The sequence below is a fragment of the Leucopleurus acutus genome (assembly GCF_964270905.1).
Source record: "Leucopleurus acutus genome assembly, chromosome: 2".
Classification (NCBI taxonomy): Eukaryota; Metazoa; Chordata; class Mammalia; order Artiodactyla; family Delphinidae; genus Leucopleurus; species Leucopleurus acutus.
This window is the reverse complement of record NC_139143.1, coordinates 2,350,181-2,377,245: the sequence shown is the minus strand read 5'-3', so window position 1 is coordinate 2,377,245 and position 27,065 is coordinate 2,350,181. Positions and strand designations below refer to the sequence as shown.

At 45.7% G+C, this 27,065-nt stretch overlaps 1 protein-coding gene across 1 annotated transcript in view; it reads left to right on the top strand.

The window, feature by feature from the left end:
- Positions 1-234: 234 nt before the first annotated feature.
- Positions 235-27,065, top strand: part of CAMSAP2 (calmodulin regulated spectrin associated protein family member 2) — a 98,153-nt gene continuing 71,322 nt past the window's right edge. Inside the window, exons 1-2 of the mRNA XM_082832695.1 lie at positions 235-830; positions 19,503-19,762. Coding sequence (XP_082688821.1) covers positions 692-830; positions 19,503-19,762 — 399 coding nt within the window. The 5' untranslated portion in view covers positions 235-691. The remainder of the gene's footprint in view (positions 831-19,502; positions 19,763-27,065) is intronic.

Sequence of the window (27,065 nt, the reverse complement as noted above, 5' to 3'; positions counted from 1 at the left end):
GGCCGCGCGAGGACGCATGCGCAGACCCGCGCCGCCGCTCGGTCCAGTGCGGCAGCTGGAAAACCGCAGCTGCGGCGGCGGAGGCGGCTACAGCGCGGGCGGCCGCAGGGGAAGCGCGGGGCAGGGCTGGCCGGGCGGGGCCCGAGCTCCGGGCTGACGGCGTCCGCAAGGCGGAGGGCGCGGGGCGGCAGCGCGGCGGCGGCGGCGGGGAGCGGGCGCCAGCAGGGACGGCTGTCGGCGCCCGCGCCGCAGGGACTTTGACGTTCTCCGCGGCGGCTCCGGCTGCGCCGGGTGGGGGCCGCTCGAGTCCCCCGGCCGCGTCTCCGGCGAGTCCCAGCGGCCCCGCGCTCCGGCCGGCGGGCGCCCCGAGGGCAGGGCCGCGAGCGGAGGGCGGCGCTGCGGGCGGCGCGATGGCGGGACGGCCCCCGCGACGTGACCGCTGAGGACGCCCCCGCCGCGCCCGGGCCCGGCCGCGCCGAGACAAAGGGGAGGCGCCCGCACGCGCGCTCGCGGGAGGCTCGCGGGACGGCCGGACGCGGCGCCGCCTCATCCCGGGCCGGGCGCGCGGGGCCGATGCTCTGAGCGGCCCGGATCCCGGCCCGGACCCAGACCCCGACCCCCACCCCCCAGCGCCTACCCCGCGGCCGGCAGCACCATGTGAAGGGCGGGCCGGCGCCCCGAGCGCGTGAAGATGGGGGATGCTGCGGACCCCCGGGACGGGAGGAGGACGTTCATTGTTCCAGCCATCAAGCCCTTCGACCACTATGACTTCTCCAGGGCCAAAATCGCCTGCAATCTGGCCTGGCTGGTGGCCAAGGCCTTCGGGACAGGTACGTGGTGCCCGCCCCCCATCCCTCCATCCCTCCGTCCCCGCAGGCTGCGCGCGTCCCCGTTTTGTTTCCCATCCTCTGGTCCCCTTCGCGCGTGTCTCCGCGCACAGGCTCGGAGACGCGATGGGAGAAGAAAGGAGGGGGGATAACGCAGGTTTGCTCTTCAATCAGAAGCCCTTAATTTGGGCAGGTGGGATGCAGCCAGATTTCTTTTATTGGATAGCAAAAGTGGGTGGTTTTTTTTTTTCCCCCTCCCAGTGACCAATTTTGTCATGTTTTTACATGGGGTGGTTTTAATTTGTGGTATTTTCCTCATTGTGCTGCATTCATTTCCCCCACAGTCATAGTTGTGATTACACCACCGAGAAATCTGAGTTGGTTTCGTTATTATTGGAAGGAGGTGGATGGCACACAGACTACATTGATTTTGACATTTGTAACCATGGCTGCGATTCAGGATCCGTGGACTGTACCGTGGCCTCTGTCGGAGCGCAATATTAATTTTTGTCGTCATTTTTGAAGCCCGTGTCCTCCCGTACACGTTTCAGCCTCTATTAAACCAGCTATTTAATATTTAGCTTGCTGAGTGTCACGTCCTATTTTTACTTCGTGTTCAGACACATTCCTTTTCCCAAACATTTTGGCTTCATAAATTAAGAAAAACAACAACTCCCTACTGTGGGATTTTTTTTTTTTTTAACAGAAGAGTTTTTTGAGGGCATGTGCTGTTGACACAAATTGTATAGGACAGTAGGCGTCAGACACTCCCACCTTTACCCAGTCTTTGCAAAATGACAGGAAAAGGGCCTCCTGTTGTAATTCCTTAGCTGTTGCTTTAGGAGCCCATGTTGTGGAGCTCTGGAAGCATTACCTTCTCATGTGGAGATGCTCCTGGAAGGTAATTTAATCTGATAACTTTGAGTTATTTTGTAAGATTTCTGTGGCCTAGTTCATAAAGATTGGATGTGTAAAATATTTATTGAGAAGTTTCTTAGTATTTACAGACTTTTCTCCGGATGTTAAATACAGGGGTTTTTTTGTTTTGTTTTTTTTGAGGGGAAGAGGATGGCTTATTTCCAACTTCAGGGCCGTGAAAATTTGTGGGTAAATGTTTTAATTCATTCTTACTGTTTAAACATACACAGCTGGATACATACATAGGTGACTATCAGGGCTGCATATTTAGTTAACTAGCAAATGAATCTCAGTGTTTAGAAAACTATTTGAATTAGTTTTGAGGGAAACTTCACGTTACAGTGATTTTGTGCTTATGACAGCTTCTGTTTTATTTGAATTATCATGCTTTGATATTGAAGTAGAAAGATGTTAAAGGTTTTATTTATTTATTTTTGGCTGCGTTGGGTCTTCGTTGCTGCGTGCGGGGTTTTCTCTAGTTGCGGCGAGCAGGGGCTACTCTTCGTTGCGGTGCGTGGGCTTCTCATTGCGGTGGCTTCTCTTTGTTGCGGAGCATGGGCTCTAGGTGCACGGGCTTCAGTAGTTGTGGCAAGTGGGCTCAGTAGTTGTGGCATGTGGGCTCAGTAGTTGTGGCACGTGGGCTTAGTTGCTCCGCAGCATGTGGGATCTTCCTGGACCAGGGCTCAAACCCGTGTCCCCTGCATTGGCAGGCGGATTCTTAACCACTGCGCCACCAGGGATGTTAAAGGTTTTAAAACTAGCATCAGGAGTAAATATAATAAAAAATTTATTTTGAAATAATTTAGATTTTAAAGATTTCTTTGGAACTAAATGTGTAGAGTAACACCTCGGAGGAAACACAAAGTGTTAGTATATTTTTGTTTTCTAGCACCACTGATATCGGTGGTGAAAATAATTGATGTATTTTGGTTTTAACTTAAGCAGCATACTGAAGCTAATATCCATTTAGAAGAGAAATGAAAGCTATTTAAGTTTGGGGGTTTTTTTTTTAAAGATTTTGTTTTGATGTGGACCATTTTTTAAAGTCTTTATTGAATTTGTTACAATATTGCTTCTGTTTTATGTTTTTGGTTTTTTGGCTGGGAGGCATGTGGGATCTCAGCTCCCCGACCAGGGATCGAACCCGCACCCCCTGCATTGGAAGGCGAAGTCTTAACCAGTGGACTGCCAGGGAAGTCCCTATTTAAGTATTTAGAAAAGATAGAAAGAGTAAAATTGATATAGTGACCTCTGTGGAAAAGCAGTGTATTCCAAATGGAAGGCAGAGGGAATAGCAAAAATATTTTCTTTCCTTCTGAAACTGAGAGGAAACTTGTAGTACAGATGTCACAGCGTTGCCCTGGATTCACAAGGGTTCCTAACCAGAAAACGGCCTACTCTCTGGATGCCTGTCAGGCAAGTTTACTAGATCCTGGACCACTTGAGAAACAAGTGTTGAACACACTTGGCGAAGAAGAGAAGAGGAAGAAACAGAGTGTCAGTGGAATGTGTGTTGTGCCTGGGCACTGCGCTAGATGCTTTGCATTATGTTGTATGTTCGGGACTTACAGCAGCTCTGTGATGTAGGTAGCGTACTCCCCATTTAAAAAAGAGAGGACGCCAGTGCAGAGAGAGGTTAAACAACTTCCCCACGGTCACAGTTTTAGTACGGGCAGACGTGAGCTTTGATTTGATTGTCTGCCTAAAGGGTATGGCGTTGGTGAGGGCAGGCATGCCTCTTGTATGCCCGATACCTCAAACACATTGCTTCGTTTATTCCCACAGCATCCCTCTAGAAAGATATTGTCCTCATTTTGCAGGTGAGGGAAGAAGCTCAGATGAATTTGCTCAAGGTTAAACATCTGGCGAGCAGTGGATCCTGCGGGCCAGTGCAGGTCTTTCTGACTCTTAAGTCTGCGCTGTTTACCCTACTCTGCAGAGTAAGCCCCTCATCTGCCAGTGTGCAGAATGGGCATACAGCACGCGTTAGAAGTCTTATTGATTTATTTTCTTTAAAGGATGGGCAGATCTTAACACACTCTCAGATGGCTTAGATGAACGTTGTTGGTACTTGCAGTTGTCTTGGCAACAGTTAGAGTGGATGAAAGTCATATTCAAAATGGAATGAAAATCAAGCTCAGAAGACCTTAAGAGTCACTTAGTAACGAGAAATTATATTATTAAGAATGTTATCTTTGTGCATTTTGTTTATTCTTTAATCAACAGTATTTGAAAGTATAAATTTATATGGAGTGAGTTGAAAAAATGTCATGTTTCATTTCTTTTGATGTAAATTTTGTGCATTTGCTGCAGACACTGTTATATGGCAGATGATAGTAGACAACATATTTCAGAGGTATTGCTGGTGGTGTTCAGCTAATCATTCAAAACATTAGCCCAAATTTAAGTTATGATTTACTAAAATCGCTTCTTTAATGATGACATATCCGGTCCTCAGTCACCAATTTAGTCTTTTTCTGTGAGAAAGTTTCTAACTTTTGACATAGTAAAAAAAAGTCAATTTTAAACCCTATGTTGGAAAATTCATTTAAAATGATAGCTAGAAATCAATTTTGGGCACAGAATGAAGTTACTGAACTATAAAAAGTAAATAAAGCGCTAGCATTGTAGTACCTAGAAAGCAAATGGAGTATTTACTTAATTTGAAGTCTTCTATCAGAGCTTGGAATCATATTCTTTTTCTTTACACTAAAAATATTCCACATAACTCAAATCTTCATAGTTTATTTTGTGGAAGAATGCAGGTACGGTTTTGATCAAATGAAGAATAAGTTTGTTTAGGTGAATTTTAATCTGTAAACCAAATAGATACTTTAAGCAATTGCGGAAGAGGGGCAAGTTGAACTGTGCTGTGTCTACTGTATTTGAACAGCTTAACCCATCTAGCAGTGATATTACTGAGTTTGCTCTAAGTGCTTTGAGGGAAATGGTGGGTGCAAACCCTTTTATGACCTTCTTCCTTACTAAATTCTTGCATTTGGAGGCAACTCTGTGAGGCTTGCAGGATCTCAGTTCCCCAGTCAGGGATTGAACCCAGGCCATGGCAATGAGAGCACTGAGTCCTAACCCCTGGACTGCCAGGGAATTCCCAGCATTTGGAGTTCGAAACATGGAGCTTAAGGCCCAATTCCTAGTGTCACTTTATCATTTCAACTTTATCAACTATCATTCTCCCTTTCATACAGTGTAGTTTGATACAAACTACAAAACATATAGGAGAATATAAAATCATCTGCTATTTTAAATACCCCTTATTTCATTTCTTTATATATCCCAACACGTTTTCTCGAAATCCCGTCTCACACCTGACTCTCATGCACGTGTGAAGGATGTGCTGTCAGCGGACAGCACTCTGGTTAAGAGAGACTGATTGCAGAGAGGCCTGTTTGGGAAGTTCTTGTAGGAGCCTGGGCAAGAGATGGTGAGAGCTTGAAGCAGCCGCGCGGAAATGCTGCTAATATTTATTGAGTACTTACTGTGTGTCGGTCACTCTCCATGTATCATCTCATTTTAATCCTCATGACGGCCTTGAGAGGTGGAAACTGTCCATCACTCCAGTGTTACTGATGAGGGAGTGAGGCCCAGAGGGTTAGGGACTCACGCAAAGCCACCCAGCTTATGGTGCTGTGCTCTGAACCTGATTTCAGGCCTCCCACTTTACCATGTGCTGTTTGGGGAGAAGTCAAATTAATGGAAAAGAGGCAGAAGATAGAAAAAACATTGCAAAGGTATAATCCCTAGTGTTTCTAAATGACTGAATTCGGGGTGCAGGGGGGAGGATGAGGCCCCCTGAGGTGGCGAGGAGAATGAGGTTACTTGAGCTTTTGAGATCTGGTGACTGGGAAGGGTGAGTCCAGTGCCGCTGGCAGAGATGGCGAGCAGCAAGTTAAATGGCAAGTCGGCTTTGTTCTGGGGAACCTTAAGCTTGATGTGTTGGCCAGATACCTTATCTGAGAAATCTAGTAAGGTAGGTAGCTGTAAATGTGGGTAGGGAGTATGATTGACCAGGTGAGGCAACACAATAGCAATTTGGGAATCTTCTGCGTATAAAGTGTGATTGAAATCAGAAGGAGATGACACCATAGAGCGACAGAAAAGCTTTGAGACAGAATCCAGGGTGGTGAACACTTAGAATAGTTTTGGGAGGAGGCTGAGGAAAAGAAGGTGGAATGAGAGCAGAGAGTTAGGAAGAGAATTAAGAAAGTGTAAAGATACTGAGGCCCTGGAAGGAGAACGTTTCCAGGCGGGTGGTCTTATTAACAGTGTCAAAGGCTACAGGTATTTAAACCATGCCTGAGTGGCAAATACGGGTGGCGGGTGGAGCACGTGGTCTGTGTGCCGGCACAGAGCTCCGAACCCGAGTACCGTTAGTGCAACAACATAGCCCAGTAGGATTGGAGGAGGTTTGTGTGATGAGTAGTGGGAGATGCAGCTTGAAAGGTAAATTGGGATTGTTTGAAGGACCACGTTAGGGAATTTGGTATTTGTTTAGTAGATAAATAAATTATCCTAAGCACGTTGGATTTTTGGAAAAGCTACTATGATTTATTGAGCACATACTTTGTGTTAAGTACAGTTTTGAACATTTTATGTGCCTTATTTTAATTCTGAGAACGACCCTATTAAGTAGATACTATTTTATTTCTTCGTCTGCCACTGTAAGGCAGGGTTTCCCACCGCGGAACTTCTGGCTGGCTCCTTCCTTGTTGAGGGGCCGTCCTACGCACTGTAGGGTTTTACCAGCATCCTGGCCTCTACCCACTAGGTGGCAGTGGTATTCCCCACTCCTGCTTCTTCCCCAGTTGTAACACCCAGCAATGTCTCCAGACATCGCCAGTGTCTCCCGGGGCCAATACGACCCCAGCTTAAGAATCACTGCTATGAAGACTGTGAGATACACCTTCAATTTAAAAAGGTTTTTTGGACATTGAAGTACAAATTTGTTACAACATGTCCTGATTTCACAGATATTCAAATGGAAAATAAGAATTTAGGAATTATGACAGTTTGCCCTTTTTATAAAAGAGGAAATGGGTTTAGAGGGGTTAAATAACTTGCCCTTGATCATCCAGCTTGTAGATGGTGGAACAAAAATTAGAGTCAAAACCTTTATGATACTAAAGTTTGTATTTTGACCTCTGTGTTATACCTCTGTGCCTAGAGTTCATTACAGTTCTGTAGTATAATACTGGAAGTGAAGGCGCAAAGAAAGCGTGAAAACCGTTCAAAAGTAAGTCTTAAATTTTTGTTTTTTGTGGAATTTAAAAGTATATTTAATTTTTCTTCAGCAAACCTGTTTGTATTTGATTAGTTAGTACAGAAATAGGAAACATATTTAGCATCGGTCTGTCATTTCAGGGTCGTCCCCACCCCCCACCCCAGTGGATCTAGTTTTTTAGGTTCTAGTTCATGGACCTTTTCTATTGGTAAATTACAAATAATGATCTTTAAATTAATATTACACATTTGTTAGTACCCACAGCGTGGTGCTTCTGCCGAGATAATAATTGTATTCACTGATCATGTTTAGCACTTTCCTTCCTGTGCCTTGCAGGGTCTCTCCTTTTCTTTTTAAACACGGATTCTGCATCAATGTAACATTCTGGGTTAAAGGGCGACACCCCAACACTGTAGTGTCTTTTCAGCTCTCCTTCTACCACCTGCTCCCTTTTTGGGGGCCTTTTTCCTAAAGTCTTTGTCTCAGTTCCCCTGCTTGCCAAATAGTCATGATAATAAGCATTTGTTTTGCCTTCTTTAGAAGAAAAAGCATATACATTGAAACATGAATTGATCCATCTCACACTTAGGCTACTTTTGGATATTCTGTTTCCCATTGTGGAATGGGATTGTATTTCTTTAATAATTTCAAAGAATTCTTTTTATTCAAAATACTTTTTTCAGGAACGAAATTGGGTCATTTGTAGAGACGTGGATGGATCTAGAGACTGTCATACAGAGTGAAGTGAGTCAGAAAGAGAAAAACAAATACCATATATTAACGCATGTATGTGGAACCTAGAAAAATGGTTCAGATGAACCGGTTTGCAGGGCAGAAGTTGAGACACAGATGTAGAGAGCAAACGTATGGACACCAAGGGGGGAAAGTGGAGGGGGGCAGGTGGTGGGATCAATTGGGTGATTGGGATTGACATGTATACACTGATGTGTATAAAACCGATGACTGATAAGAACCTGCTGTATACAAAAATAAATAAAATACAATTCAAAGATTAAAAAAAAATAAACTTTTTCAACTATGAACTGGGAAAAATAAAACAGAGGCTGGGACTCCAGCACTAGAGAGAAAACCGAAGTCCCTCTGTAACCGTCACGGTCGCACCCTGAGTGTTAGGCCTAGTCGTGTTTATGAAGCACCTGAAAATGGTTTTTTGAGATAAAGAAATAGAATTTCAGTTCACTGAAAAAGTGTTCGTCTCCTTACTCCATATTTAACAAATATAGGTTCCTGGGAACATGTGTGTATGATCTTGAAAAGTTATTTTGAATCTAACCCCGCTCCCACTCCCAGCCCTCTCCTTCAAACCATTTTGTCTCTAAATGGGAGTTACAAGGAAATTTTAAGTACTTTAGGCTCTTGGAATAAAAAATATTTGAAATGTTTGAAATACTTTAAAAGACATTTGTCCTCAGCAAAGGAACGTTTCAAAGTAGATGGTTTCATTTTTGTCTGCTGGCATTTTACTGCTACTTTCAAGATTCTCTTTCACAACTGTCTTCTTGTTTTCCATTCTTTTTGTTTTATGACATTCATATGACGAGGGTGCTGGCTTGTAAATTTTTCTCTAATTTACGCGTTTTGTAGAATTTTGTATTGTAACAGATTTTGAAACAGCAGAAATAACCTTTTTTCTTTTTTAGCTACCTCCATTTTTTTTTAACATAGACTTTAGAGGTCTTGATTATAAGTTCTTGAAATTTTACTTTTGACACTTAATAGTTTTTGAAGAGGTGAGACAGGCACTGATTCAAAAGTCCAGAGGTGTAAAAGGCTAGGTCTAGTGGAAAATCTCCTTCCCTCCTGGACCCTGAGCCACTCAGTTTGTGTTTTAAACTTGGTAATGTTGTTGGAAGACTGTTTCTCAAAAGATCTCTGGGAGTGCACTTACAAATGGCTGACATGGTGATTTTAATGTCACGTGTATTTGGCCACAACAAGGAAAAAGATCTCTTGGATACAGAGCAGGAAATGCATTGGAGGGAGACGAAGGGTTGTGAAGGGGGAACAGTTAGGAAGTTGTTACCGTCCAGGTGAGAGGTGGCAGCGGCTTGAAGGTGGATGGATACGGAAGGAGGTGGATGCGCGTCAAAGGTAAGACCTGGTGGTTGGTTGGACACGGCGAAGGAAAGATGATATTGTGGGGCGTGTGAAGACTGATTTTCCTTACTGGGCAACAGAACAGTGGGAGAGGGCCAGGTTGTGTGTGCGAAGGAAAGAGGGCGGGACAGAGCAGCGCCGAGACGGTGGGGCGTGCGTTGGGCCCTTGAAGAGTCCCGCTCAGGTGGGGCTCAGAAGATCTCGGGGATGAGAGGCGAGGTGGTGATGGAGACACACAGGGTGGGTAGGTGCCAGTCACCCCGTGGGAGAGTGTGGGGAGGCCCCCAAGACAGGAGAGCCGCAGAGAGTGACCAGAGGGGAAGCGAGGAAGCGGCACAGGAGGCCCAGCCTGGGGGTGAAGGCGCGGCCGGAGGCACCTCGGGATTTCGCAGCTCGGCAGAAGGTGTGGAGGGGAAGCGGGGGAGCGAAGCGGGCGGGGCGGCCGAGGCATGTTCGCTGCGCCACGGAAAGCGCACCTGGGTCGGCGGACGGCAGCGGTGTGGGGGGGGTGGGTGGGAAGCCCTCCTCCCGCGCCCCGCCCTCTCTCACGTCCTTTCCCACGGCACCCAGGGCTCCTCAGAGAAACTTCTCTGCCCTTCTCCCGCCTCCTCCTTCCTCTTCAAGCAGACAAAGCCATGTGACGATGGCACATCCCAAACAGCTACGATGACAGCGAGCTCCCTGTACCCCGCGTCTGACCTCTGCGGCCGGCGGCTCACCCCCGACCCAGCCGCCGGCTATTTAAAGCAAGTCCCCGACATCGTGTCATTGCATCTGTAAACATACTAGTGTCTCCGGCAGCCAGGGGCTCCCTTTTTATATTTTTTCATTTATTTATTGTTTAAGATTTTTTGATGTGGACCATTTTTAAGGTCTTTATTGAGTTTGTTACGGTGTTGCTTCAGTTTGATGTTTTGGTTTTTGTTTTGGCCCGGAGGCATGTGGGATCCTAGCTCCCCAGCCAGGAATCGAACTGCACCCCGTGCCTCGGAAGGTGAAGTCTTAACCACTGGACCGCGGGGGAAGTCCCCAGGCGCTCCCTTTTAAACTTTGCCGTGGTGCTGCCAGCATCACACCGCTCCACGTCACCGGTCATCTTTTTGTTTTCATTTTTCTGTTTTACAGTTCATTTGTTCCAGTCAGTATCTGAATAGGGGCCAGCCTTTGCAATTTGGTATGTCTAAGTTTTTTAAATATGTCAGCTCCCCCCATCTGATTTTGTTTTCCTTACAGTTTACTTACTGGAGAAACCACAGTATCTGTCCTGTCGTTTCCCACGGCCTGGATCGCCATGAGATTGTTTAACAGGTTTCTTTTTGTCCCCTGTATTTCTTATACATTGACAGCTAAATGTAGAGAATTGTACAGATTCAAGTTTGATTTTTTTTTCTTTTTGCATACTCCATAGGTTTGTGTACTTCCACCAGGAGGCACTTAATGTCTCGTTATTTCTCTTTGTGTCATGGCTTCTTTGTTTGTTAGTGGGAATTCTCTTCCCTGTATTAAATGTCTGCGTGCCCTGGGGGAGAAGTTTCCACAGCGAACTGCCGGGCAGCCACCCTGGAGGTCACGGAGCAGGAATATTCACAGACAAACTCAGAGAGCTTCAATCACAGGGATTGTTAAATCGGTTTACAGTGAGAAGCGAGGGCAAAGAAAGGTGGGGTGGATTAACACACCCTCCCCGAATCCTGCAGCACACCACACCTCGTTCTTTGTGCTCCATCAGCCTTGCCCACAGATGGTACGGTTGCAGCAACCAGCGCTGAGGTTTGAACAAGGAGGCCCACAGTGACACAAGGCCGCACACTTGCTCCGTCAGAGACGCAGAGGACATGCATGCCTGCCGCAGCTGTGGCTTGTCGGGAAGCCTGATGAATAGGCTTGGGTCCCGTGCGCCTTGGGCAGAGCACACGCAGGCCAGAATGTGTGTCACTGATGGGTGGCCCAGTTAAGCACTCATGAATTTTAAGTGTGCATGTATATTTAGTGTTCATTGCCTATTGTTTGTTTAGCCTCATGTTTATTTAATATATCATGAATATTTATTGCCTGGTGTATCATGAATAGTTAGCACGTTGGGACCTCATGAATATTAGGTATCTTCTGGTTTTTCCATTCCTTACTATGTTTAACATACATATGCTGCTAACCACTTAACCTTTATTTGGTAAATTCTTTGAGTTCTGTCCGTGATTAACAACTTTTTGCTTACTAGTACTTATCTATACTTCAAATATGTTAAGAGGTTTCACATATATTTTACAAACTTAAGCATCTTTTATAACAGAATTGGATAGCCTCGGAAGTAAAAGTGCATTTTCTGAGGTACAGGAAAGGCAGGATAACTGTTCTGTTCTTTCCCTTTATTGGACCAAACTGAATGGATCACTGGCCCCCGAGAATCTGGAAGGGAGGAAAGAACAGGGAGGAAGAGCATGTGAACAGTGGTGACGAGAATGTGCAAAGGCTTTGTGGGGGGAGGGAGCGTGCGTGGTTCCAGGAACTGAATGGGCCGCCAGGGGCAGGGCCATGTCTTTCTTGTAGGTCAGAGGAAGGCTTTGAGTCCTTAAAGAAGCAGAGGTCATCGAAAACCCTGAGGTCTGGCAGGGTGTGTGACCCGCTCAAGTTTGCCTACAGGAAGTAAGCAGATTCTGGCTCCAGTAGAGAATGGTTTGGAGTGGGGACAGGTGTGAGCATTGCAAAGACAAGTTGAGGAGTAATGCAGTAGTGCAGATGCAAAGTTCCGAGAGCCAGGACCAGGAGGTGGGAGTTGAGATTGCGAGGAGGGGAGGGGTGGGCGGGGTTTGGTGATGGATCTGGTCTGGGGCTTGAGGGACGACGCCTAGATGCCGCTGTACTTTTGTGACGCAGGGAACCCCGGGAATGATTACGCTTGGGGAGAAGATTGATTTGGGGCACTCTGAGGTTTCATGACTCTCTTCAGCGTAATTTCAAATGCGTAAGAATAGTACAAGGAATTCCTGCATACCCTTTCCCCAGGGTTACCAGTTGTTCACCTTTTGTCCCATTTTCTCCCTTCCCCTTCCCCCACACAAATCCGTGTGTGTCTGTATACACACACACACACACACACACACACACACACACACACACGCGCGCGCGCGCAATGTTTTCTGAGCTGTCTGGGAAAGAATTAGAGACGTTGTACCCTCTACCCCTAAATACTTCAGGCTCTCTCCTGATGAGAGATGAACAATGAGTCTCAGGTAATCTCAGTAAAATTATAAAAATAAGGAAATTTAACTCCGACCCCGTATTATCTAATCCACATCCCCTATTCAGATTTGCCATTGTTTTAATGTCCTGTGTTGCTGCTTTTTTCCCCCATTCCAAGATGCAGTCCAGGATCGGGCATCACATTTAGTAGACTTGTCTCCGTCGGCTCCTTAACCTGGAACGGCGTCTCAGTCTGTCTCTGTCTTCCATGATACGGACATGGTGAAGCCTCAGCGCCCCAGCTGCCTGCTGAGCTGGGTGGCAGGCCCCTGCCCTGGGCACTGTCTTTGCCCGGTGCCCCTGGCACAAGCAGGCAGTTCCCTGCAGGCTCCACCTGGGCCACCTCCTGCCTCGTGGTCCTCTGCCCTCTCTGGAACGCTGGGCCCTCATTCCGCCCCTGGGCTCCATGACTGGGACGACGATGAGATTCTGGTGTGGCTGCGGGCAGTGTCCCAACAAGAAAACCTAGATAGTCTGAAGGAACAGTACACAGACCCCTGCCCCAGACAAGAAGTGATGGAGACCCAGTAACCGGAGACGTTTCCCGACCCCCGCCCCGCTCCTGTCCCCTGGTGCCACCCCGTCTTCTTTGACTTTCTTCCTTCTTGTCCTTTGACCACCTACTCTCTACTCTCCCTCCTTCCCTCCCTGCTCGCCTCCAGCTGACCCACCCTCGCACCCCCTCATCCCTGCCACCTCCGTCACCTGTCTCTCCAGCAGCAGGTGTGCTTCGTTGCCCCCTGCCTGGCCGCATCCCTGCGTTCCTCAGGGGGCTTGGGCAGGGATGCCCGGGAGGCACCAGAGATGAACCGCTGGGCAGCCAGGCAGCCGCAGAGGAGAAGTATCTAGACAGAGCGCAGTCTCCTTACCCTCTGTTGCTCCCAGGATCAGACCGCTTGACATCCTCCCTCATGCACCGAGATGCTGGGGAGGGGGGGGTCAGGAAGTAGGAAATCCAGGTTCTCAGTACCCCTGAAATGTCTGAGCCTGCAGTGTTGATTTGCTCCCTTTATTAAAATGTATTTTTATCTTATGAAAACAGTAGGCCAGTTATTTTATAGAACGTCCCTCATTTGGATCTAACGTGTCTTCTTGATGGATTCAAGTTATACAAACCTGGCGGGACGACCACAGAAGAGGTGCTGTGTTTTCAGTGTGGGTTGTGTCAGGGGCACGCGATGTACGTTCAGTTGGTGGTACAGACTTTGATCACTCGCTTCAGGCGGTATCTGCCACTTCTCTCCGCTATAAAGTTATTATTTTCCATCTTTAATTAAGAAGCAATTCGTGGGGAGATAATTTGAAATACCCTGTTCATCAAACCCACCAATTTAGCATCCAGAATGATTCTTGCTTGAATCAGTTGTTATCCCATTTATTTTATCCCATTTTTAGTTGGTATTCCACTACAAAGAAGAGTTTTCCCTTCTTTTTCTTTCACATACTTATTCATTTATTTGTTTCCATCAGGGTGGACATTCTTGTTTTATTCAGTGGGGTCTAATCTTTTATTGTCATTATTTATTTTGATGTTCAGATTGTCTCAGGTTTGGTCAGTGGGATCTCCTTCTGAATCCTGTGAACTTTTGACATGGTCCCATCATTTGTTAGCTTTTGCACACGCACACACACACACACACGTTCTTAGCTGATCTTGCAGTTTTCCTGCTCCAGCCCGGGAGGAAACAGCCATTTCTGGAGGAGTCCTGGTTCGTTTTAATGGGAGGCGTATTAGAAACTGAGATATAGGTGCGAGGCTTATTGCCGCTGGGATTTAGCAGACAGAGCTAGGAAACACGCACGTGCAGATGTGACTCTCTCTGTCACAGATACATGCCAACCACCATGTGTCCACACTGACACTTCCCATCTCAGTCCAGCCCCACAGAGCTCGCTCGGACCCCCCCCGCCCTTTCCATGTTTCTGAGAAACCAGGCTCTGGTTTGGGGTTTGTGAAGGGTTGTGAGGACCTGGAGCTCAGGAGAGGTCCCTGTGTCTCAAAAGTATCCCGCTCTCCTCGAGGCTGCATTGTAGTGGGAGGGGGTAGAAACAGGCTAACCTAAATATTATGGGATAGTAGTCATTGAAACAGGATGACTGCGTGGGGTCAGGGAAGGTGTATCTGGGAGATGACCACTGACTGAGCTCCCGATGGGAAGGGCCGACCGTGGGAGGAGGGTGAGGGGCTGGGGAGTAGCTGGTGCCCAGGCCCCGAGGGACAGACGTGGCACCCTGTAGCGTCTGCGGTGTGGTGGGCCCAGAGGTGGAGGAACTTGAAGTCAGGGGCGACCATGGCTGCACACCTGTGCAGGCTGGGGAGCCCGAACTCAGGACAGGCAGTTCCTGCACTCACGGTCCCGGGTCAGGGAAGACACAGCTTTTAAATCCAAAGCCCGTTTTCCCCACTCTGTCATGCTGCCTCCTGCTGGTAGTGAATGTAGGTTAACTGGAAAAGGTTTGGTTTTGAGAGGGATACTATTGCAGAAGTAAAGAGTAGCCTAGGGGAAAACTGTCAGGTTTTTCAAAGCAGGTACTCGGAGTAAATTAGGATTACTAGTACAGAATCTGGGAGTTGAGGGGAAATTTGAAATCGAGTCCCTTTAGGACAAGACTGATGACTAAAATTTAAAAAAAATAATAACATTTTCATTCATCAAATATTTATTTCGTGCTCGCCATGTATCAGGCACTAAGATGCTACAGTTTGTATTATGGGGAATAATTATGGTCCTTGCCCTCTGGTCGTGTAGGAGGTACTCTTTTTTTTTTAAATTAATTTTTATTGGAGTATAGTTGCTTTACAACGTGTTAGTTTCTACTCTACAGCAAAGTGAATCAGCTATAGTATATATATATATCCCTTTTTTTTTTATACTAGTGTTTATTTTTACTTGTTGACAGTTTTGCTTTATTTATTTATTTATGGCGGTGTTGGGTCTTCGTTTCTGTGCGTGGGCTTTCTGTAGTTGTGGCAAGCGGGGGCCACTCTTCATCGCGGTGTGCGGGCCTCTCACTGTCGCAGCCTCTCTTGTTGCAGAGCACAGGCTCCAGACACGCAGGCTCAGTAGTTGTGGCTCACGGGCCCAGCTGCTCCGCGGCATGTGGGATCCTCCCAGACCAGGGCTCGAACCCGTATCCCCTGCATTGGCAAGCAGATGCTCAACCACTGCGCCACCAGGGAAGCCCTCCCCTCTTTTGGATTTCTGTGAGGTACTCATTTTAATACATCCTTGTCTACTGTGGGTTTAAAAATTACTTGCCATTTTGATAGGCAAAGTCTCATTGTAACTTTCTTTGATTACCGGTACTATGATTTTTTAAAAAAATGTTAACTGACCATTTTTGTGTCTTTTGGTTAATTTAGAGTTCCAGGTGTAGGGCTTACTTTTACTTGGAGTTCTTGAAACTCACAAATTCTGTCTTAGTAATTGCCTTAGACATAATTTTTAGATTTGGAAAATAAGGCAGTGTTCCCATGGTTGAGTGCTGATATTTCTGAATTGCATTCCCCTTACACCCTGACCATTCACTGTTTTAAGGAAATCTGTGTCATTTGCTGGTGCATGGATGCAACTAGTACTAACTCAGCTTTATAGAAAAGTGCCTTGGGCAAGACTGTTTCTGTGCCCTCTGCCTGTGCCCAAGCATTTCAGGTGATTGTTAATTTCAAAGCTTAGCTCTAGTCAGGATTTACAACAACATGAGTAGGGTAGGTTCTTGCTTAAGTCCTGATGCACAAGGAAAACTTGTCTCTTATCCTTTGCAATTCTGGGAGTTTCCGTCTCTTGAAGCATTAATTTCTTACCTTCTTGTGCTCTGGAGGTGAGGGGCGGGGTGAAACCTCTTATCTTTGATTTTGCCTGTTCATTTTCTAATATGTGGTTTCAGGTCATTTGTTTTAAAAATGTGATACAAGTCCAAACTGTTTTCTAACAAATGATAGTCTTGTACTGTTGGCAAAATGATAGACATTTTTGAAGTCTTCTTTTAAGCATATTTAGTTCTTGAAGACTTGTTCTTAAAAGTGACCTACTTTACAATACTCAGTATGCAGTTCTGCATTCTTTTGGGGTGGAATAATCTGTTTTTGTCATATTCTTTTTTTTTTTTTTTAACATCTTTATTGGGGTATAATTACTTTACAATGGTGTGTTAGCTTCTGCTTTATAACAAAGTGAAGCAGTTATACATATACATATGTCCCCATATCTCTTCCCTCTTGCGTCTCCCTCCCTCCCACCCTCCCTATCCCACCCCTCCAGGCTGTCGCAAAGCCAATATCCCTGTGCCATGCGGCTGCTTCCCACTAGCTATCTACCTTACTACGTTTGTTAGTGTGTATATGTCCATGACTCTCTCGCGCCCCGTCACAGCTCACCCTTCCCCCTCCCCATAACCTCAAGTCCGTTCTCTAGGAGGTCTGCGTCTTTATTCCTGCCTTACCCCTAGGTTCGTCATGACATTTTTTTTCCCTTAAATTCCATATATATGTTGTCATATTCTTGAAACATTCTTTGACTTGCTGGATTCCTTCCCTTTTCCTTGCATTGAGATCTTTTTGAAACTTACATTTTCATCACTTAGATTTGTGGGTTCGTCATAATAAAATGAAAATAGCCCCTAAGCTGTATGTTTTCCACCTTCCAGCCTGTTGATCCTGGCAGACCATTGTTATTTTTGAATCTGTTGAGCTACAAGGTTTAGAGCTAAGACTCTGCACTTATCAGCTATGTGTCCTTGGGCAAGGTAACCTTTCTTGAGTTCCTTATCTGTAAAATAGGGACAAGAGGGTTGTTAGTATTGAACGACAGAATGCATGTTTGTGACAGTGCCCGCGCATAAAGGCCCTTTTTAAGTATTATACATTCCTGATATTTTTCTGTGTATTGTCTGATTTGACAGTTCCACCAAGTTGTAATAAAGATCGTGTGTGAGAATGGATGTAAAAGCCGTAAATAAATGTAAGCGGATGTACAGGTGCGGTGAAGTTTGCAACCCTGATGATGAGCAGTCACTTTTCTTTGCACAGCAGATGTTTAGGTACCAAGTCACCGCATTAGTCACTTTTTATTGTTATAGGGGAAAAAAATCTATTATGTATACATTTTATAATAATTGTCTTCAAATCAAATAATTTCCCTTTAAATTTGCTCTACGAGTAGCTTCCATTTAGCTCCTGTGATACGAGAATTTAAGTGAGCGCCAGCACCGTGTTCTGTAGATTACAGCGGAGCTCATGTGTCACGCTGAGGCAGCTGCTAAGTTTAAGGCTGGCTCACTACTGGTTAATGCAGCTATGAAGGAAGGAAAGTGTTTTCAATTATTAAATGAGGATGATATTTTTAGATGTCTCCAAAATCCCAAATTGGTACATCTACTCTTGACCTCTTTCCAGAGTCCTGTATTCCCAGCTGCTTTTTGGATATTTCCACTTGGGTATTTTTGCTATTGTTTCAAACTCAGCATATGTAAAACTAAGTTTATGATCTTGCTTCTGGAGTTGATGCTTCCTCTGATTTTCTTTTCTCTTTTATTTTATTTTTTTCATTTTAAATTTATTTATTTATTTTTGGCTGCGTTGGGTCTTCGTTGCTGCGCGTGGGCTTTCTCTAGTTGCCGCGAGCGGGGGCTACTCTTCGTTGCGGTGCGCGGGCTTCTCATTGCGGTGACTCTTGTTGTGGAGCACGGGCTCTAGGTGTGCGGGCTTCAGTAGTTGTGGCACAGAGGCTCAGTAGTTGTGGCTTGCGGGCTCTAGAGCGCAGGCTCAGTAGTTGTGGTGCACGGGTTTATTTGCTCCACGGCATGTGGGATCTTCGCAGACCAGGGCTCGAACCCGTGTTCCCTGCGTTGGCAGGCAGATTCTTAACCACTGCGCCACCAGGGAAGCCCCTTGATCATTTATTGCTTAGTGTTGTCTCCAGTTTCTGAATTGCTGAACTTTACCTGTCTGTCTAGATTATTTGTAGACTACTGGCTCCTTGAGGGTAAGGATTATTTCTAAATCCTTGAATTCCCCAGAACCATACTCATATAGAAAGTGAACGTGCAATCATTATGATACTGTTATTTGATGAAAATATTTTTCTAAATGATAGGACCTGTCAAGAACTTGAAGGTAAAATTGCTACGGAGTATATTAATACTCGCGAGTACACCTTTTGGAAGGCTGACGTGGCTGAGCGCCGTGGCGTCGTCGGGCTCACGCTGAAGCTGCCTGTTCAGGAGGCTCCTCAAAGCCGCGATGGGCGGCGGGTGGCCCCGAGCCCTCATTCTCCGGAGGAGGCAGGCGGGGGCCTGGCTGGTGTCGGGCCAGAGCTGCCAGGTTCTGTGACTGTGGCTCTGCGCCAGCTTCCTGCTCAGATGCCCGCCTTTCCTCGCGGGGGACGACGCCCGTCCTTGCCTGGTGTTCTTCCCGGGCGATGGCCTGGCCGCCAGAGAGAAGCGCAGAGGCCGTCCCATCGCCCAGCTGCCCTGTCTGTCTCCCTCGAAGGGAGCAGCTGGGTGCCCAGGAAGGCTTTTTGGGGTGGGGCGGGGCGTCGTGGGAAGGCGGAGGAAACAGGGCTTGCTGGCGTTCGGGACCTGTAAGGGTGGTTCTCCGAGAACCGCAGCTGTAGCTGCCCCTCAGCAGCCTCCGCGGGCCAGCAGGAAGGAGAGGCCAGAGGCGGCGGGAGGCGGAGGGACGGCGCGCAGTGGGCGCGTCCTGCTTGGCAGCCGGCGAGCCGGGCAGCTTTGGGCAAAGGATTTTCTACTCCCAGGCGTCGAGGCCTAGCGGTGCCCGGAAGCAGCTGTGATCGTGAGCGCTTGAATGTGAGCGGATCCGCCGGAATGGGCTCTTCGGAGCCTTGTAGCTTGATCTCTGTGTTCCAGCGTGCACGTGGGAATACTTTCCGCAGACTGCCCGGACTCAGAAGACGGCTCTCCTTGATGGCTTGGTAGAGTCGCTTTTTAGAATATTCTCGGAACCGTATCTTCCGTAGAGGAAAATTCTCTCTTTCTCTTTCCAGATTACCTGCCAAGGTCGACTAAATCATCTTTTCAGCTAAAGGGTTATTGTTATTTTTAGAAGGAATCTTAACTTTTAAGACATGAATGATTATTAGATAAACTGTGTTTCTTTTATAAAAGCCTTGTAAGAAATTGTTTCCCCTTAATCTTTGTAGAAAATGTGCCAGAGGAGCTTCGAGAGCCATTTTACACAGATCAGTATGACCAGGAACACATCAAGCCGCCTGTTGTGAATCTGCTTCTCTCGGCTGAACTGTACTGTCGCGCTGGGAGCCTCATTCTCAAGAGCGACGCCGCCAAACCCCTTTTGGGCCATGACGCTGTCATCCAGGCTTTAGCACAGAAAGGTCTTTATGTCACTGACCAAGAGAAGTTGGTAACAGAACGAGATCTCCACAAGAAGCCCATACAGATGGTGAGTCTATACACCCAAGATTATTTTGCTTCAAGTGTGTTCGTTTGTGACTTGTATTATAATGCAGAGGGACATAGGTTTTACAATTGCATTGGCATCCCTGCCTAGAGTTTAAAAAATACCTTTTTTCTCACAAGACTCATTTTCAGATTAAGGAAGATTTTTTAAAATTGAAGTATAGTTGATTTACAGTGTTGTGTTTCAGGTGTATAGCAAAGTGAACAAATTAAGGAAGATTTTAATAAACTGTTTTGGAATGTTTGGTGCTATTATAACGCCTGGGAGAAACAATTACATAATTTCCAACTAAAGGAAAGTGATTTCTGTTTTGATTTAAAAACTTTTTTCCATCCTAGAGACTAGAAGAGATGTGAAGTGCATCCTTTTATTCTCATTAGGAAAGAGATGGGATTTGTAAGTGTTCATTTACATGCTTGAATGACCTCTTGGTAAATGTCTGTATATCAGATACTTTAGTTTATTTAACAACTTGAATGCGTTCTTGTGGAAAACACACAATGAAGGGCTCTGCGCTGGCTTGGGACTAGCAGGCAGGCCTCTCTCATGAGAGTCTGTGGAGACACACAGACGCTCAGGTGCCTCGTATGCCGCTTCAATCTGCGGTACCGCTGTAGCCCAGGTTTACAAACCGCTGGGCATCGTCAAGAATGGCATTAGAACAGCGGCTTCGCACGTTTAATTAAATCATGCTCTTGTATGAGACATTCCTTACTTCGGAGGAAGGAGAGAAATATACAAGAAGAAGATATGAAGTTTTGAAATTGAAGAATTTCGAAGAATGAACGAAAATTAGTTTCCCGAATATAGTGCTGAAAGAGATGATTGACCCGCTTTTGCTTTCTGCCTATTTTCCTTCTTAAAAAAAACAGTTACTTTCAAGAAATGGAGAATGATGTCTCAAGAAAAACTTAATGAATTTAGTAATAGATGTATAATAGAATTATTAAGGAAAACTAAGAGTGTTTATTATCAGATGTGAGATTTTCACCTCTCACTGACGGCTTCAGGTCCACCTTGCGGGTTCCCCCTATCGTTGTGCACCTGTCTCTGTGCTCAGGTGTCCCCACAGGCGCTCACCGCCACCTCTCTGCAGTCACTGCGCTAGTGGGATGCTCCTGCTCTGATTATCTTTGCTTCCATCGTTCAGGCCAAATGGATGGTTATAAAGCACGTCCGCGACGTTGAGTCTGTGTCTGTGTTTGCTCAGTACCCGTTCTTTCAGGTACCAAAGATACACGTCACATGACCTGGTCCTTGTAGCATTAGAGGAGGTTATCTATTTTAGACCTTCTTTAATAAGAGTGAAACAAACCTACCACATTTTCTTCATTATTTTTCCTAGTGCAGCTTGTGTGTGTGAAGATGCAGTTTGGTAGACGACTAATCGCATTCCTGTCAGGTTTCTTTCACTCTGTATCGACCCTGCTATTAAATCTGACTCCAGTAGATGAGATTTAAGGAACGTGATGTAAATGATACGGCCTCTGGTCCTCTGGGTCTGGCTTCTGTCTGTGGGCATCAGGCACTCATGCTTGACTACATCACCTTCACCCTTGCGGTGTCACACCTACTGAGCTGTGTTTTAATTGTATACTTTCAGTTTTTCTTACAGTTTGATTTAAAGTTTTCCAGTTGCTGTGAAATTTTGACTGACTGATGATGCCGTACTCTAACTATTTTTCTAAGACCCATGTGAGAAAATTTCTCAGAGTACTAGTAAAAGCTTTGTTTCCTGAGAAACTGTTTGGTCTGGTTTGACAGTAGTAAGAATCAGTTTCCTGCCTTGTCCTGCTTTTTGAGAAGTATAATGAAAACTGGTATGTTTAACTGTACTGAATATATTGACCCCCACCACACTTCCCACCTCTAAATTATCTTGGTGTGTTTGAGATCTTTTATTTCTGTATGCTGCCTCACAGCCTTTTGGGGGAAAGAAATGTGTGGTGGTAGCAGAAATATCATTCTAAGGCAAGTTTGACGAACCAGATTTTATTAACTTGGGGTGGGTGGGGATTGAAAGCAGTGCCTTTTTAAAAAAATGACAACACCCGTTGCAGAGCACATGCTTTCTATCACAGTGCTTTTAAAGACAGATTTTGAGAGTATAGCCTTTAAAATGTTTTCTTCTGTATTTATAACCATGGGCAAGTGTTTTCAGGCATTACGTTTCAAAGCCAGTTAATAGTTATGACGTATTAAAGTTTATTCATAACTATTAACTGAATTATCTGTCAGATCGCTAGAAGGGGTTGTAGAGTCGTGGTCTGCCTGATGGCTGTCACACATATATGAGTAAAGGACAGATTGTGAACCAGGCACAGTTGCAGGGCTAGAAGCACAGGCTCTGAGAGCTGACGCTACCACGTGAGTCAGCGTTAAACGTACAGCGAGTTGTGTGCCTTAAAACCACAGGGGAGCGCCTTCCACCAGAAGTGTGTTCTGACCCAGATCACGTTAGCTGTCAGATTATCTGTCAGCACAAATACTGGTGTGTAGGATGGCTTGAAAGTTGAGGGACTTGTACAGCAAATGGAGCCCGATGTTAAGAATGATAGCTTTTGACCTTTCCTGCACAGCGAAATGAAGTTGCGTGTGGACTGTGTTCGATACCATCAGGTTGGGCTGGGGGATTTGATCCATGTCATAAAATCTTAAATTCATAGAACTTTAGAGCCATAAAGAGCGTTAGAGATCAGAAACCAGTGTGTAGTAGAAGACTTCCCAAACAGGAGGAGCCTGGGGAACACGAGTCCGTGGGAACTTTGAACACAGACCCCCTGGCCCCCAAGGCAGAGCTGCTAGCATAGAGCCTTTAGAAGAGGGGTCAGCACATGTATTTTCAAACAGGTGTTCAAGGTGATTTGTATGATAAGAATGGGATCTGGGAAATCTGATCTAATCCAGAGTCATTTCAAATACGTAAAACTTAGAATTTAGAGAGGTTGAGTGATTTGCCTAGGGTAGCACTGTTATTTAGTAGCAAAAGTAGAATTAGAATCTGAATGAGCTAAAACTGTGACTTTCTAATTTAGACTGCTGTAATTGGAAGCGGATTTGAGCACTTTAATATGTGGACTCATGCTGTCTAAACCGTTGACTGCTTATGAATCAAACTCTTGGTTGTAAATCAGCTTTCCAGCCACGTTTGTATATGTAGGAAATAAGAGTTGATGTTTATGAAACTCCACAAAGTAAATGTATATAGTATGTGTGATATGAAACAAGGAGATTGATTTTCATATTTGATTTATAAAATACCATTTATTATTTGATCAGATCTTGTTTTGGAACAATCATCCTCATATAACAAAAATTTTATTTTGAAGTGCTTTCTTTTAATGAGTAGCAAAAGGATTTAATACTCTGCTTAATTAATGGAAATTAAAGTGGGCCGATAAATCATTTGATAAGTAAGGCATAAAATGTTCTCTCAGTGAACTGTCAGGATTGTTATAAGGGATGTTTTTGGATATTCAGAAAACATAAGCTAGAAAGTTAGTACGTATCCCTGCTCCTGTCCATTACACTGCTTTGTAGTCGCGGCAGGCCCGTGAAGCTGTGTTTAGAACACAGAAAGATGACTGAAATATTTGTTTACCCTCAAGAAGGACATTCCTGTAGGTAAAGAAGTGTTACTCTATTTTGTTACGTTTTGTGGTCTGTGCATTCACCTGACCGCTGACACCTCCACTTGAGTGATGTGGAACTTAGAATCCCGTGAGGAAGAAGATTGGCAAAAATGCTAACTAGCATGAAACAAGTGCTCTAAGTATGAGTGTAAGCAATAGGCGTTGGGAACGTACAGACGGGCGTGACGATTCCTGCCGGGGAGGATGAGGAAAGGCTTCAGAGGATGAATGGTTAATGGGCTTCCAGTGGTTGGGAAAAGGGGTGGGTGACAGAGGTGACTGCCCTGAAGGAATTCTTGACCCAAGTTGGAACTGAAAGCATATATGTCACTACTTACAGTGCTGCCTGTGTGGAGGCATAAATGTGAGATGAGGCTGAAAGATAGGGTGGGCTTCCTAGATGGTGAGGAGGCTCTGAGCCGAAGTTGAGGGTCTGTAGCTCTTTTTGTGGTTACAGGATCATGGGGTAAGTTTTCATACTGTTTTTCTGGGGTTTTTGTCGGTGGTGGTGGTGGTAGCGGTGGTTTGTTGACTTTTTTTTCCAGCCTGCGTCAAGCAAGCAAAACATGGCAAAACACTGGGAAGCACTTTGTGTGCTGATTTGCTTATATCCATCTGTATACATGTTCCCGTACCATCCCACCTGGAAGCCCTGCTGGTTTAGCTTACCCTGTGCCCGGCAGTGTGCCTCCACGTTTCATCCCCCGTCTCACAGAATTTGAATCTTACAACAGTCCTTAGAGGAGAGTGTATGGTCCCCGCTGTACGGGTGAGGAAGCTGAGGCTTTGAGAACGCGGCCTCGGCCTCGGAGCCAGCGCAGGGAGGGGCGGAGGCGGGATCCAGGCCAGCTCCGCTGCGGCTGGCTGTAGTTTCGTCTTCGCCTGGGTACGGGAAGTCCTGGGAGGTGGGCCGACGGGAGCGGGTGGGAGGAGAGAGGGGGCTGTAGGCGGGAGGGAGCAGGGCCGTGTGCCTCTGGAAGCCTGCGCAGCCCTCTGCCCCGGCTTCTGCTCCTGTAGCCGTGTGTGAAGGGCTGCGGACGGAGGGCGGGTGAAGCAGTTGTGGTCAGGTCTTCCTGGGGGGTGGTTTAAGCCTGTGCGTGGTGATCCCCCGGTTCCCACCGATTCTGCTGCGCACACGGAAAGCGCGGAACGGACGAGCCGAGCTGGGGGAGCGTCGTGCAGTCCTCCTTCCTCCTGTTTTCCCTCCCTGCCTCCCTGCCAACTGCCAGCACACTGGGCCGGTCAGCAGCTGCTGTTGGGATTTCCTTGGCACCTCTGTCGCTGGAACTCGGGGTCCTGTACCCATGTAGAAGCTTTAAAAAATCTTTTCCCCATGTAAGAAGGCTCAGAATTGCACTTTAGAGGAAAAGGATTCTATACGTGTAACATTATAGTAGTGGTTGAGAAGGTACTTATTTCTAGTCACCCTTGTATAATAGTGCCTTACAAACTTAAGAGCAGAGCTTGTCTGTGAAAAATTATTTTAAATTCTCATAGCTATCGTTGAGCAGGGTTCTTTCTTCACGCATAGCGCCGGGTCTTTCTGTTTCCCATGGGTCATGTACCTAGTTTGGGCTCCATTAGTACTTCGAGGTAGCGTATACGCCTCAGTTACAAAGTCACAGCATCTCTTGGTATCTTACAGCCGTGTTTCTTGTGTCTGAGTTTATCTGTAACAGTTATTTAGAACTCCAAGTTACCTTCTCATAGAAATAACTTGACGACTCGTGCTTATTTCGCCAGATGATCTCACAGTAACCTTTATATGTATAATAAAACTGAAGTCAGTCAGGCCGTTTATTAATTTATTCAGTTTAGTTACGGAGCTTCTGTCGTGTACTCTGTATTACCTGCTGTGATGAAACAGAGTCCCTGTCTTTCAGCGGCTCACTTTCTACCGGAGATTATAGAAACCTCAGCACACTGTAGTACGTACGTTTCAGGAGTTCAGAGGCACCAAACTCAGTCCTAATCTGAGTCTGAGTCTTGACGGCTCTGAAGGGGTTGCCAGGTGGGCACAGAAGCGCCTGTTGTAGATGGTGCGTGAGGGCCAAGGGTTTGAGAGCCGTGTGCACCGTCACAGCTTTAGCCCAGTGTACGTGTCGGGGCCGATGAGAACCGAGGCCAGACCATTGGATGGGGGCAGGGCACGGATGAGCTTCTGTGTCCCCCAAGTGTCACTTCATCCTGGAAGTGATGGGGCTTTAAACCAGGGAGGAGGGCATCAGACTTGTGTTACAGTCACTCTGCCATGGGAGAGACACCGCTGGAGGCCGTGGAATTTCAGCAGAAGCGTTTTTGAGGTGGAATTGAGATGATTTTTTTTTTTAATCTGTGTCCCTACCCCCCATCCTTCCCCCCGGTAACCATAAGTTCCTTCTCTAAGTCTGTGAGCCTGTTTCTGTTTTGTAAATAAGGTCATTTGTATCATTTTTTTTAGATTCCACATGTAAGTGATATCATATGGTATTTGTCTTTCTCTGTCTGACTGACTTCACTTAGTGTGATAATCTTCAGGTCCATCCCTGTTGCTGCAAATGGCATTATTTCATTCTTGTTAATGGCTGAGTAATATTCCATTGTATATCTGTACCACATCTTCTTTATCCATTTCTCTGTTGATAGACACTTAGGTTGCTTCCATGTCTTGGCTATTGTAAACAGTGCTGCAGTGAACACTGGGGTGCATGTATCCTTTTGAACCAAGTTTTTCTCCAGATATATGCCCAGTAGTGGGATTGCTGGGTCATATGGTACTTCTATTTTTAGTTTTCTAAGGAACCTCCATACTGTTCTCCATAGTGGCTATATCAATTTACATTCCCACCAACAATGTAGGAGGGTTCCCTTTTCTCCACATCCTCTCCAGCATTTATTGTTTGTAGATTGTTTTGATGATGGCCATTCTGACCTGTGTGAAGTGATACCTCACTGTAGTTTAAATATGCGTTTCTCTAATAATTAGTGATGTTAAGCATCTTTTCATGTGCCTCTTGGCCATCTGTATGTCTTCTCTGGAGAAATGTCTCTTTAGGTCATCTGCCCATCTTTTGATTGGATATTTGGTTTTTTTTGGTGTTGAGCTGCGTGAGTTGTTTGAAAATTTCGGAGACTAATCCCTTGTCGGTTGCATTCTTTGCAAACATTTTCTCCCATTCTGTGGGTTGTCTTTTTGCTTTGTTTATGGTTTTCTTTGCTGTGCTAAAGCTTTTGAGTTTAATTGGGTCCCATTTGTTTATTTTTACTTCCATTACTCTGGGAGATGGATCGAAAAATATATTGCTGCAATTTATGTCAGAGAGTGTTTGGCCTATGTGTCCCTCTAAGAGTTTTATGGTATCAGGTCTTACGTTTAGGTATTTAATCCATTTTGAGTTTATTTTTGTGTGTGGTGTTAAAGAGTGTTCTAATTTCATTTTTTGACATGTAGCTGTTCAGTTTTCCCAGTACTGTTTATTGAAGAGACTCTCTTTCCTCCATTTAATAGTCTTGCCTCAAACCTCTACAATTTGTTGTAGATTAATTGACCATAAGTGTATGGGTTTATCTCTGGGCTTTCTGTCCTGTTCCATTGATCTGTATGTTGGTTTTTGTGCCAGTACCACACTGTTTTGATGACTGTAGCTTTGTAATATAGTCTGAAGTCAAGTCCT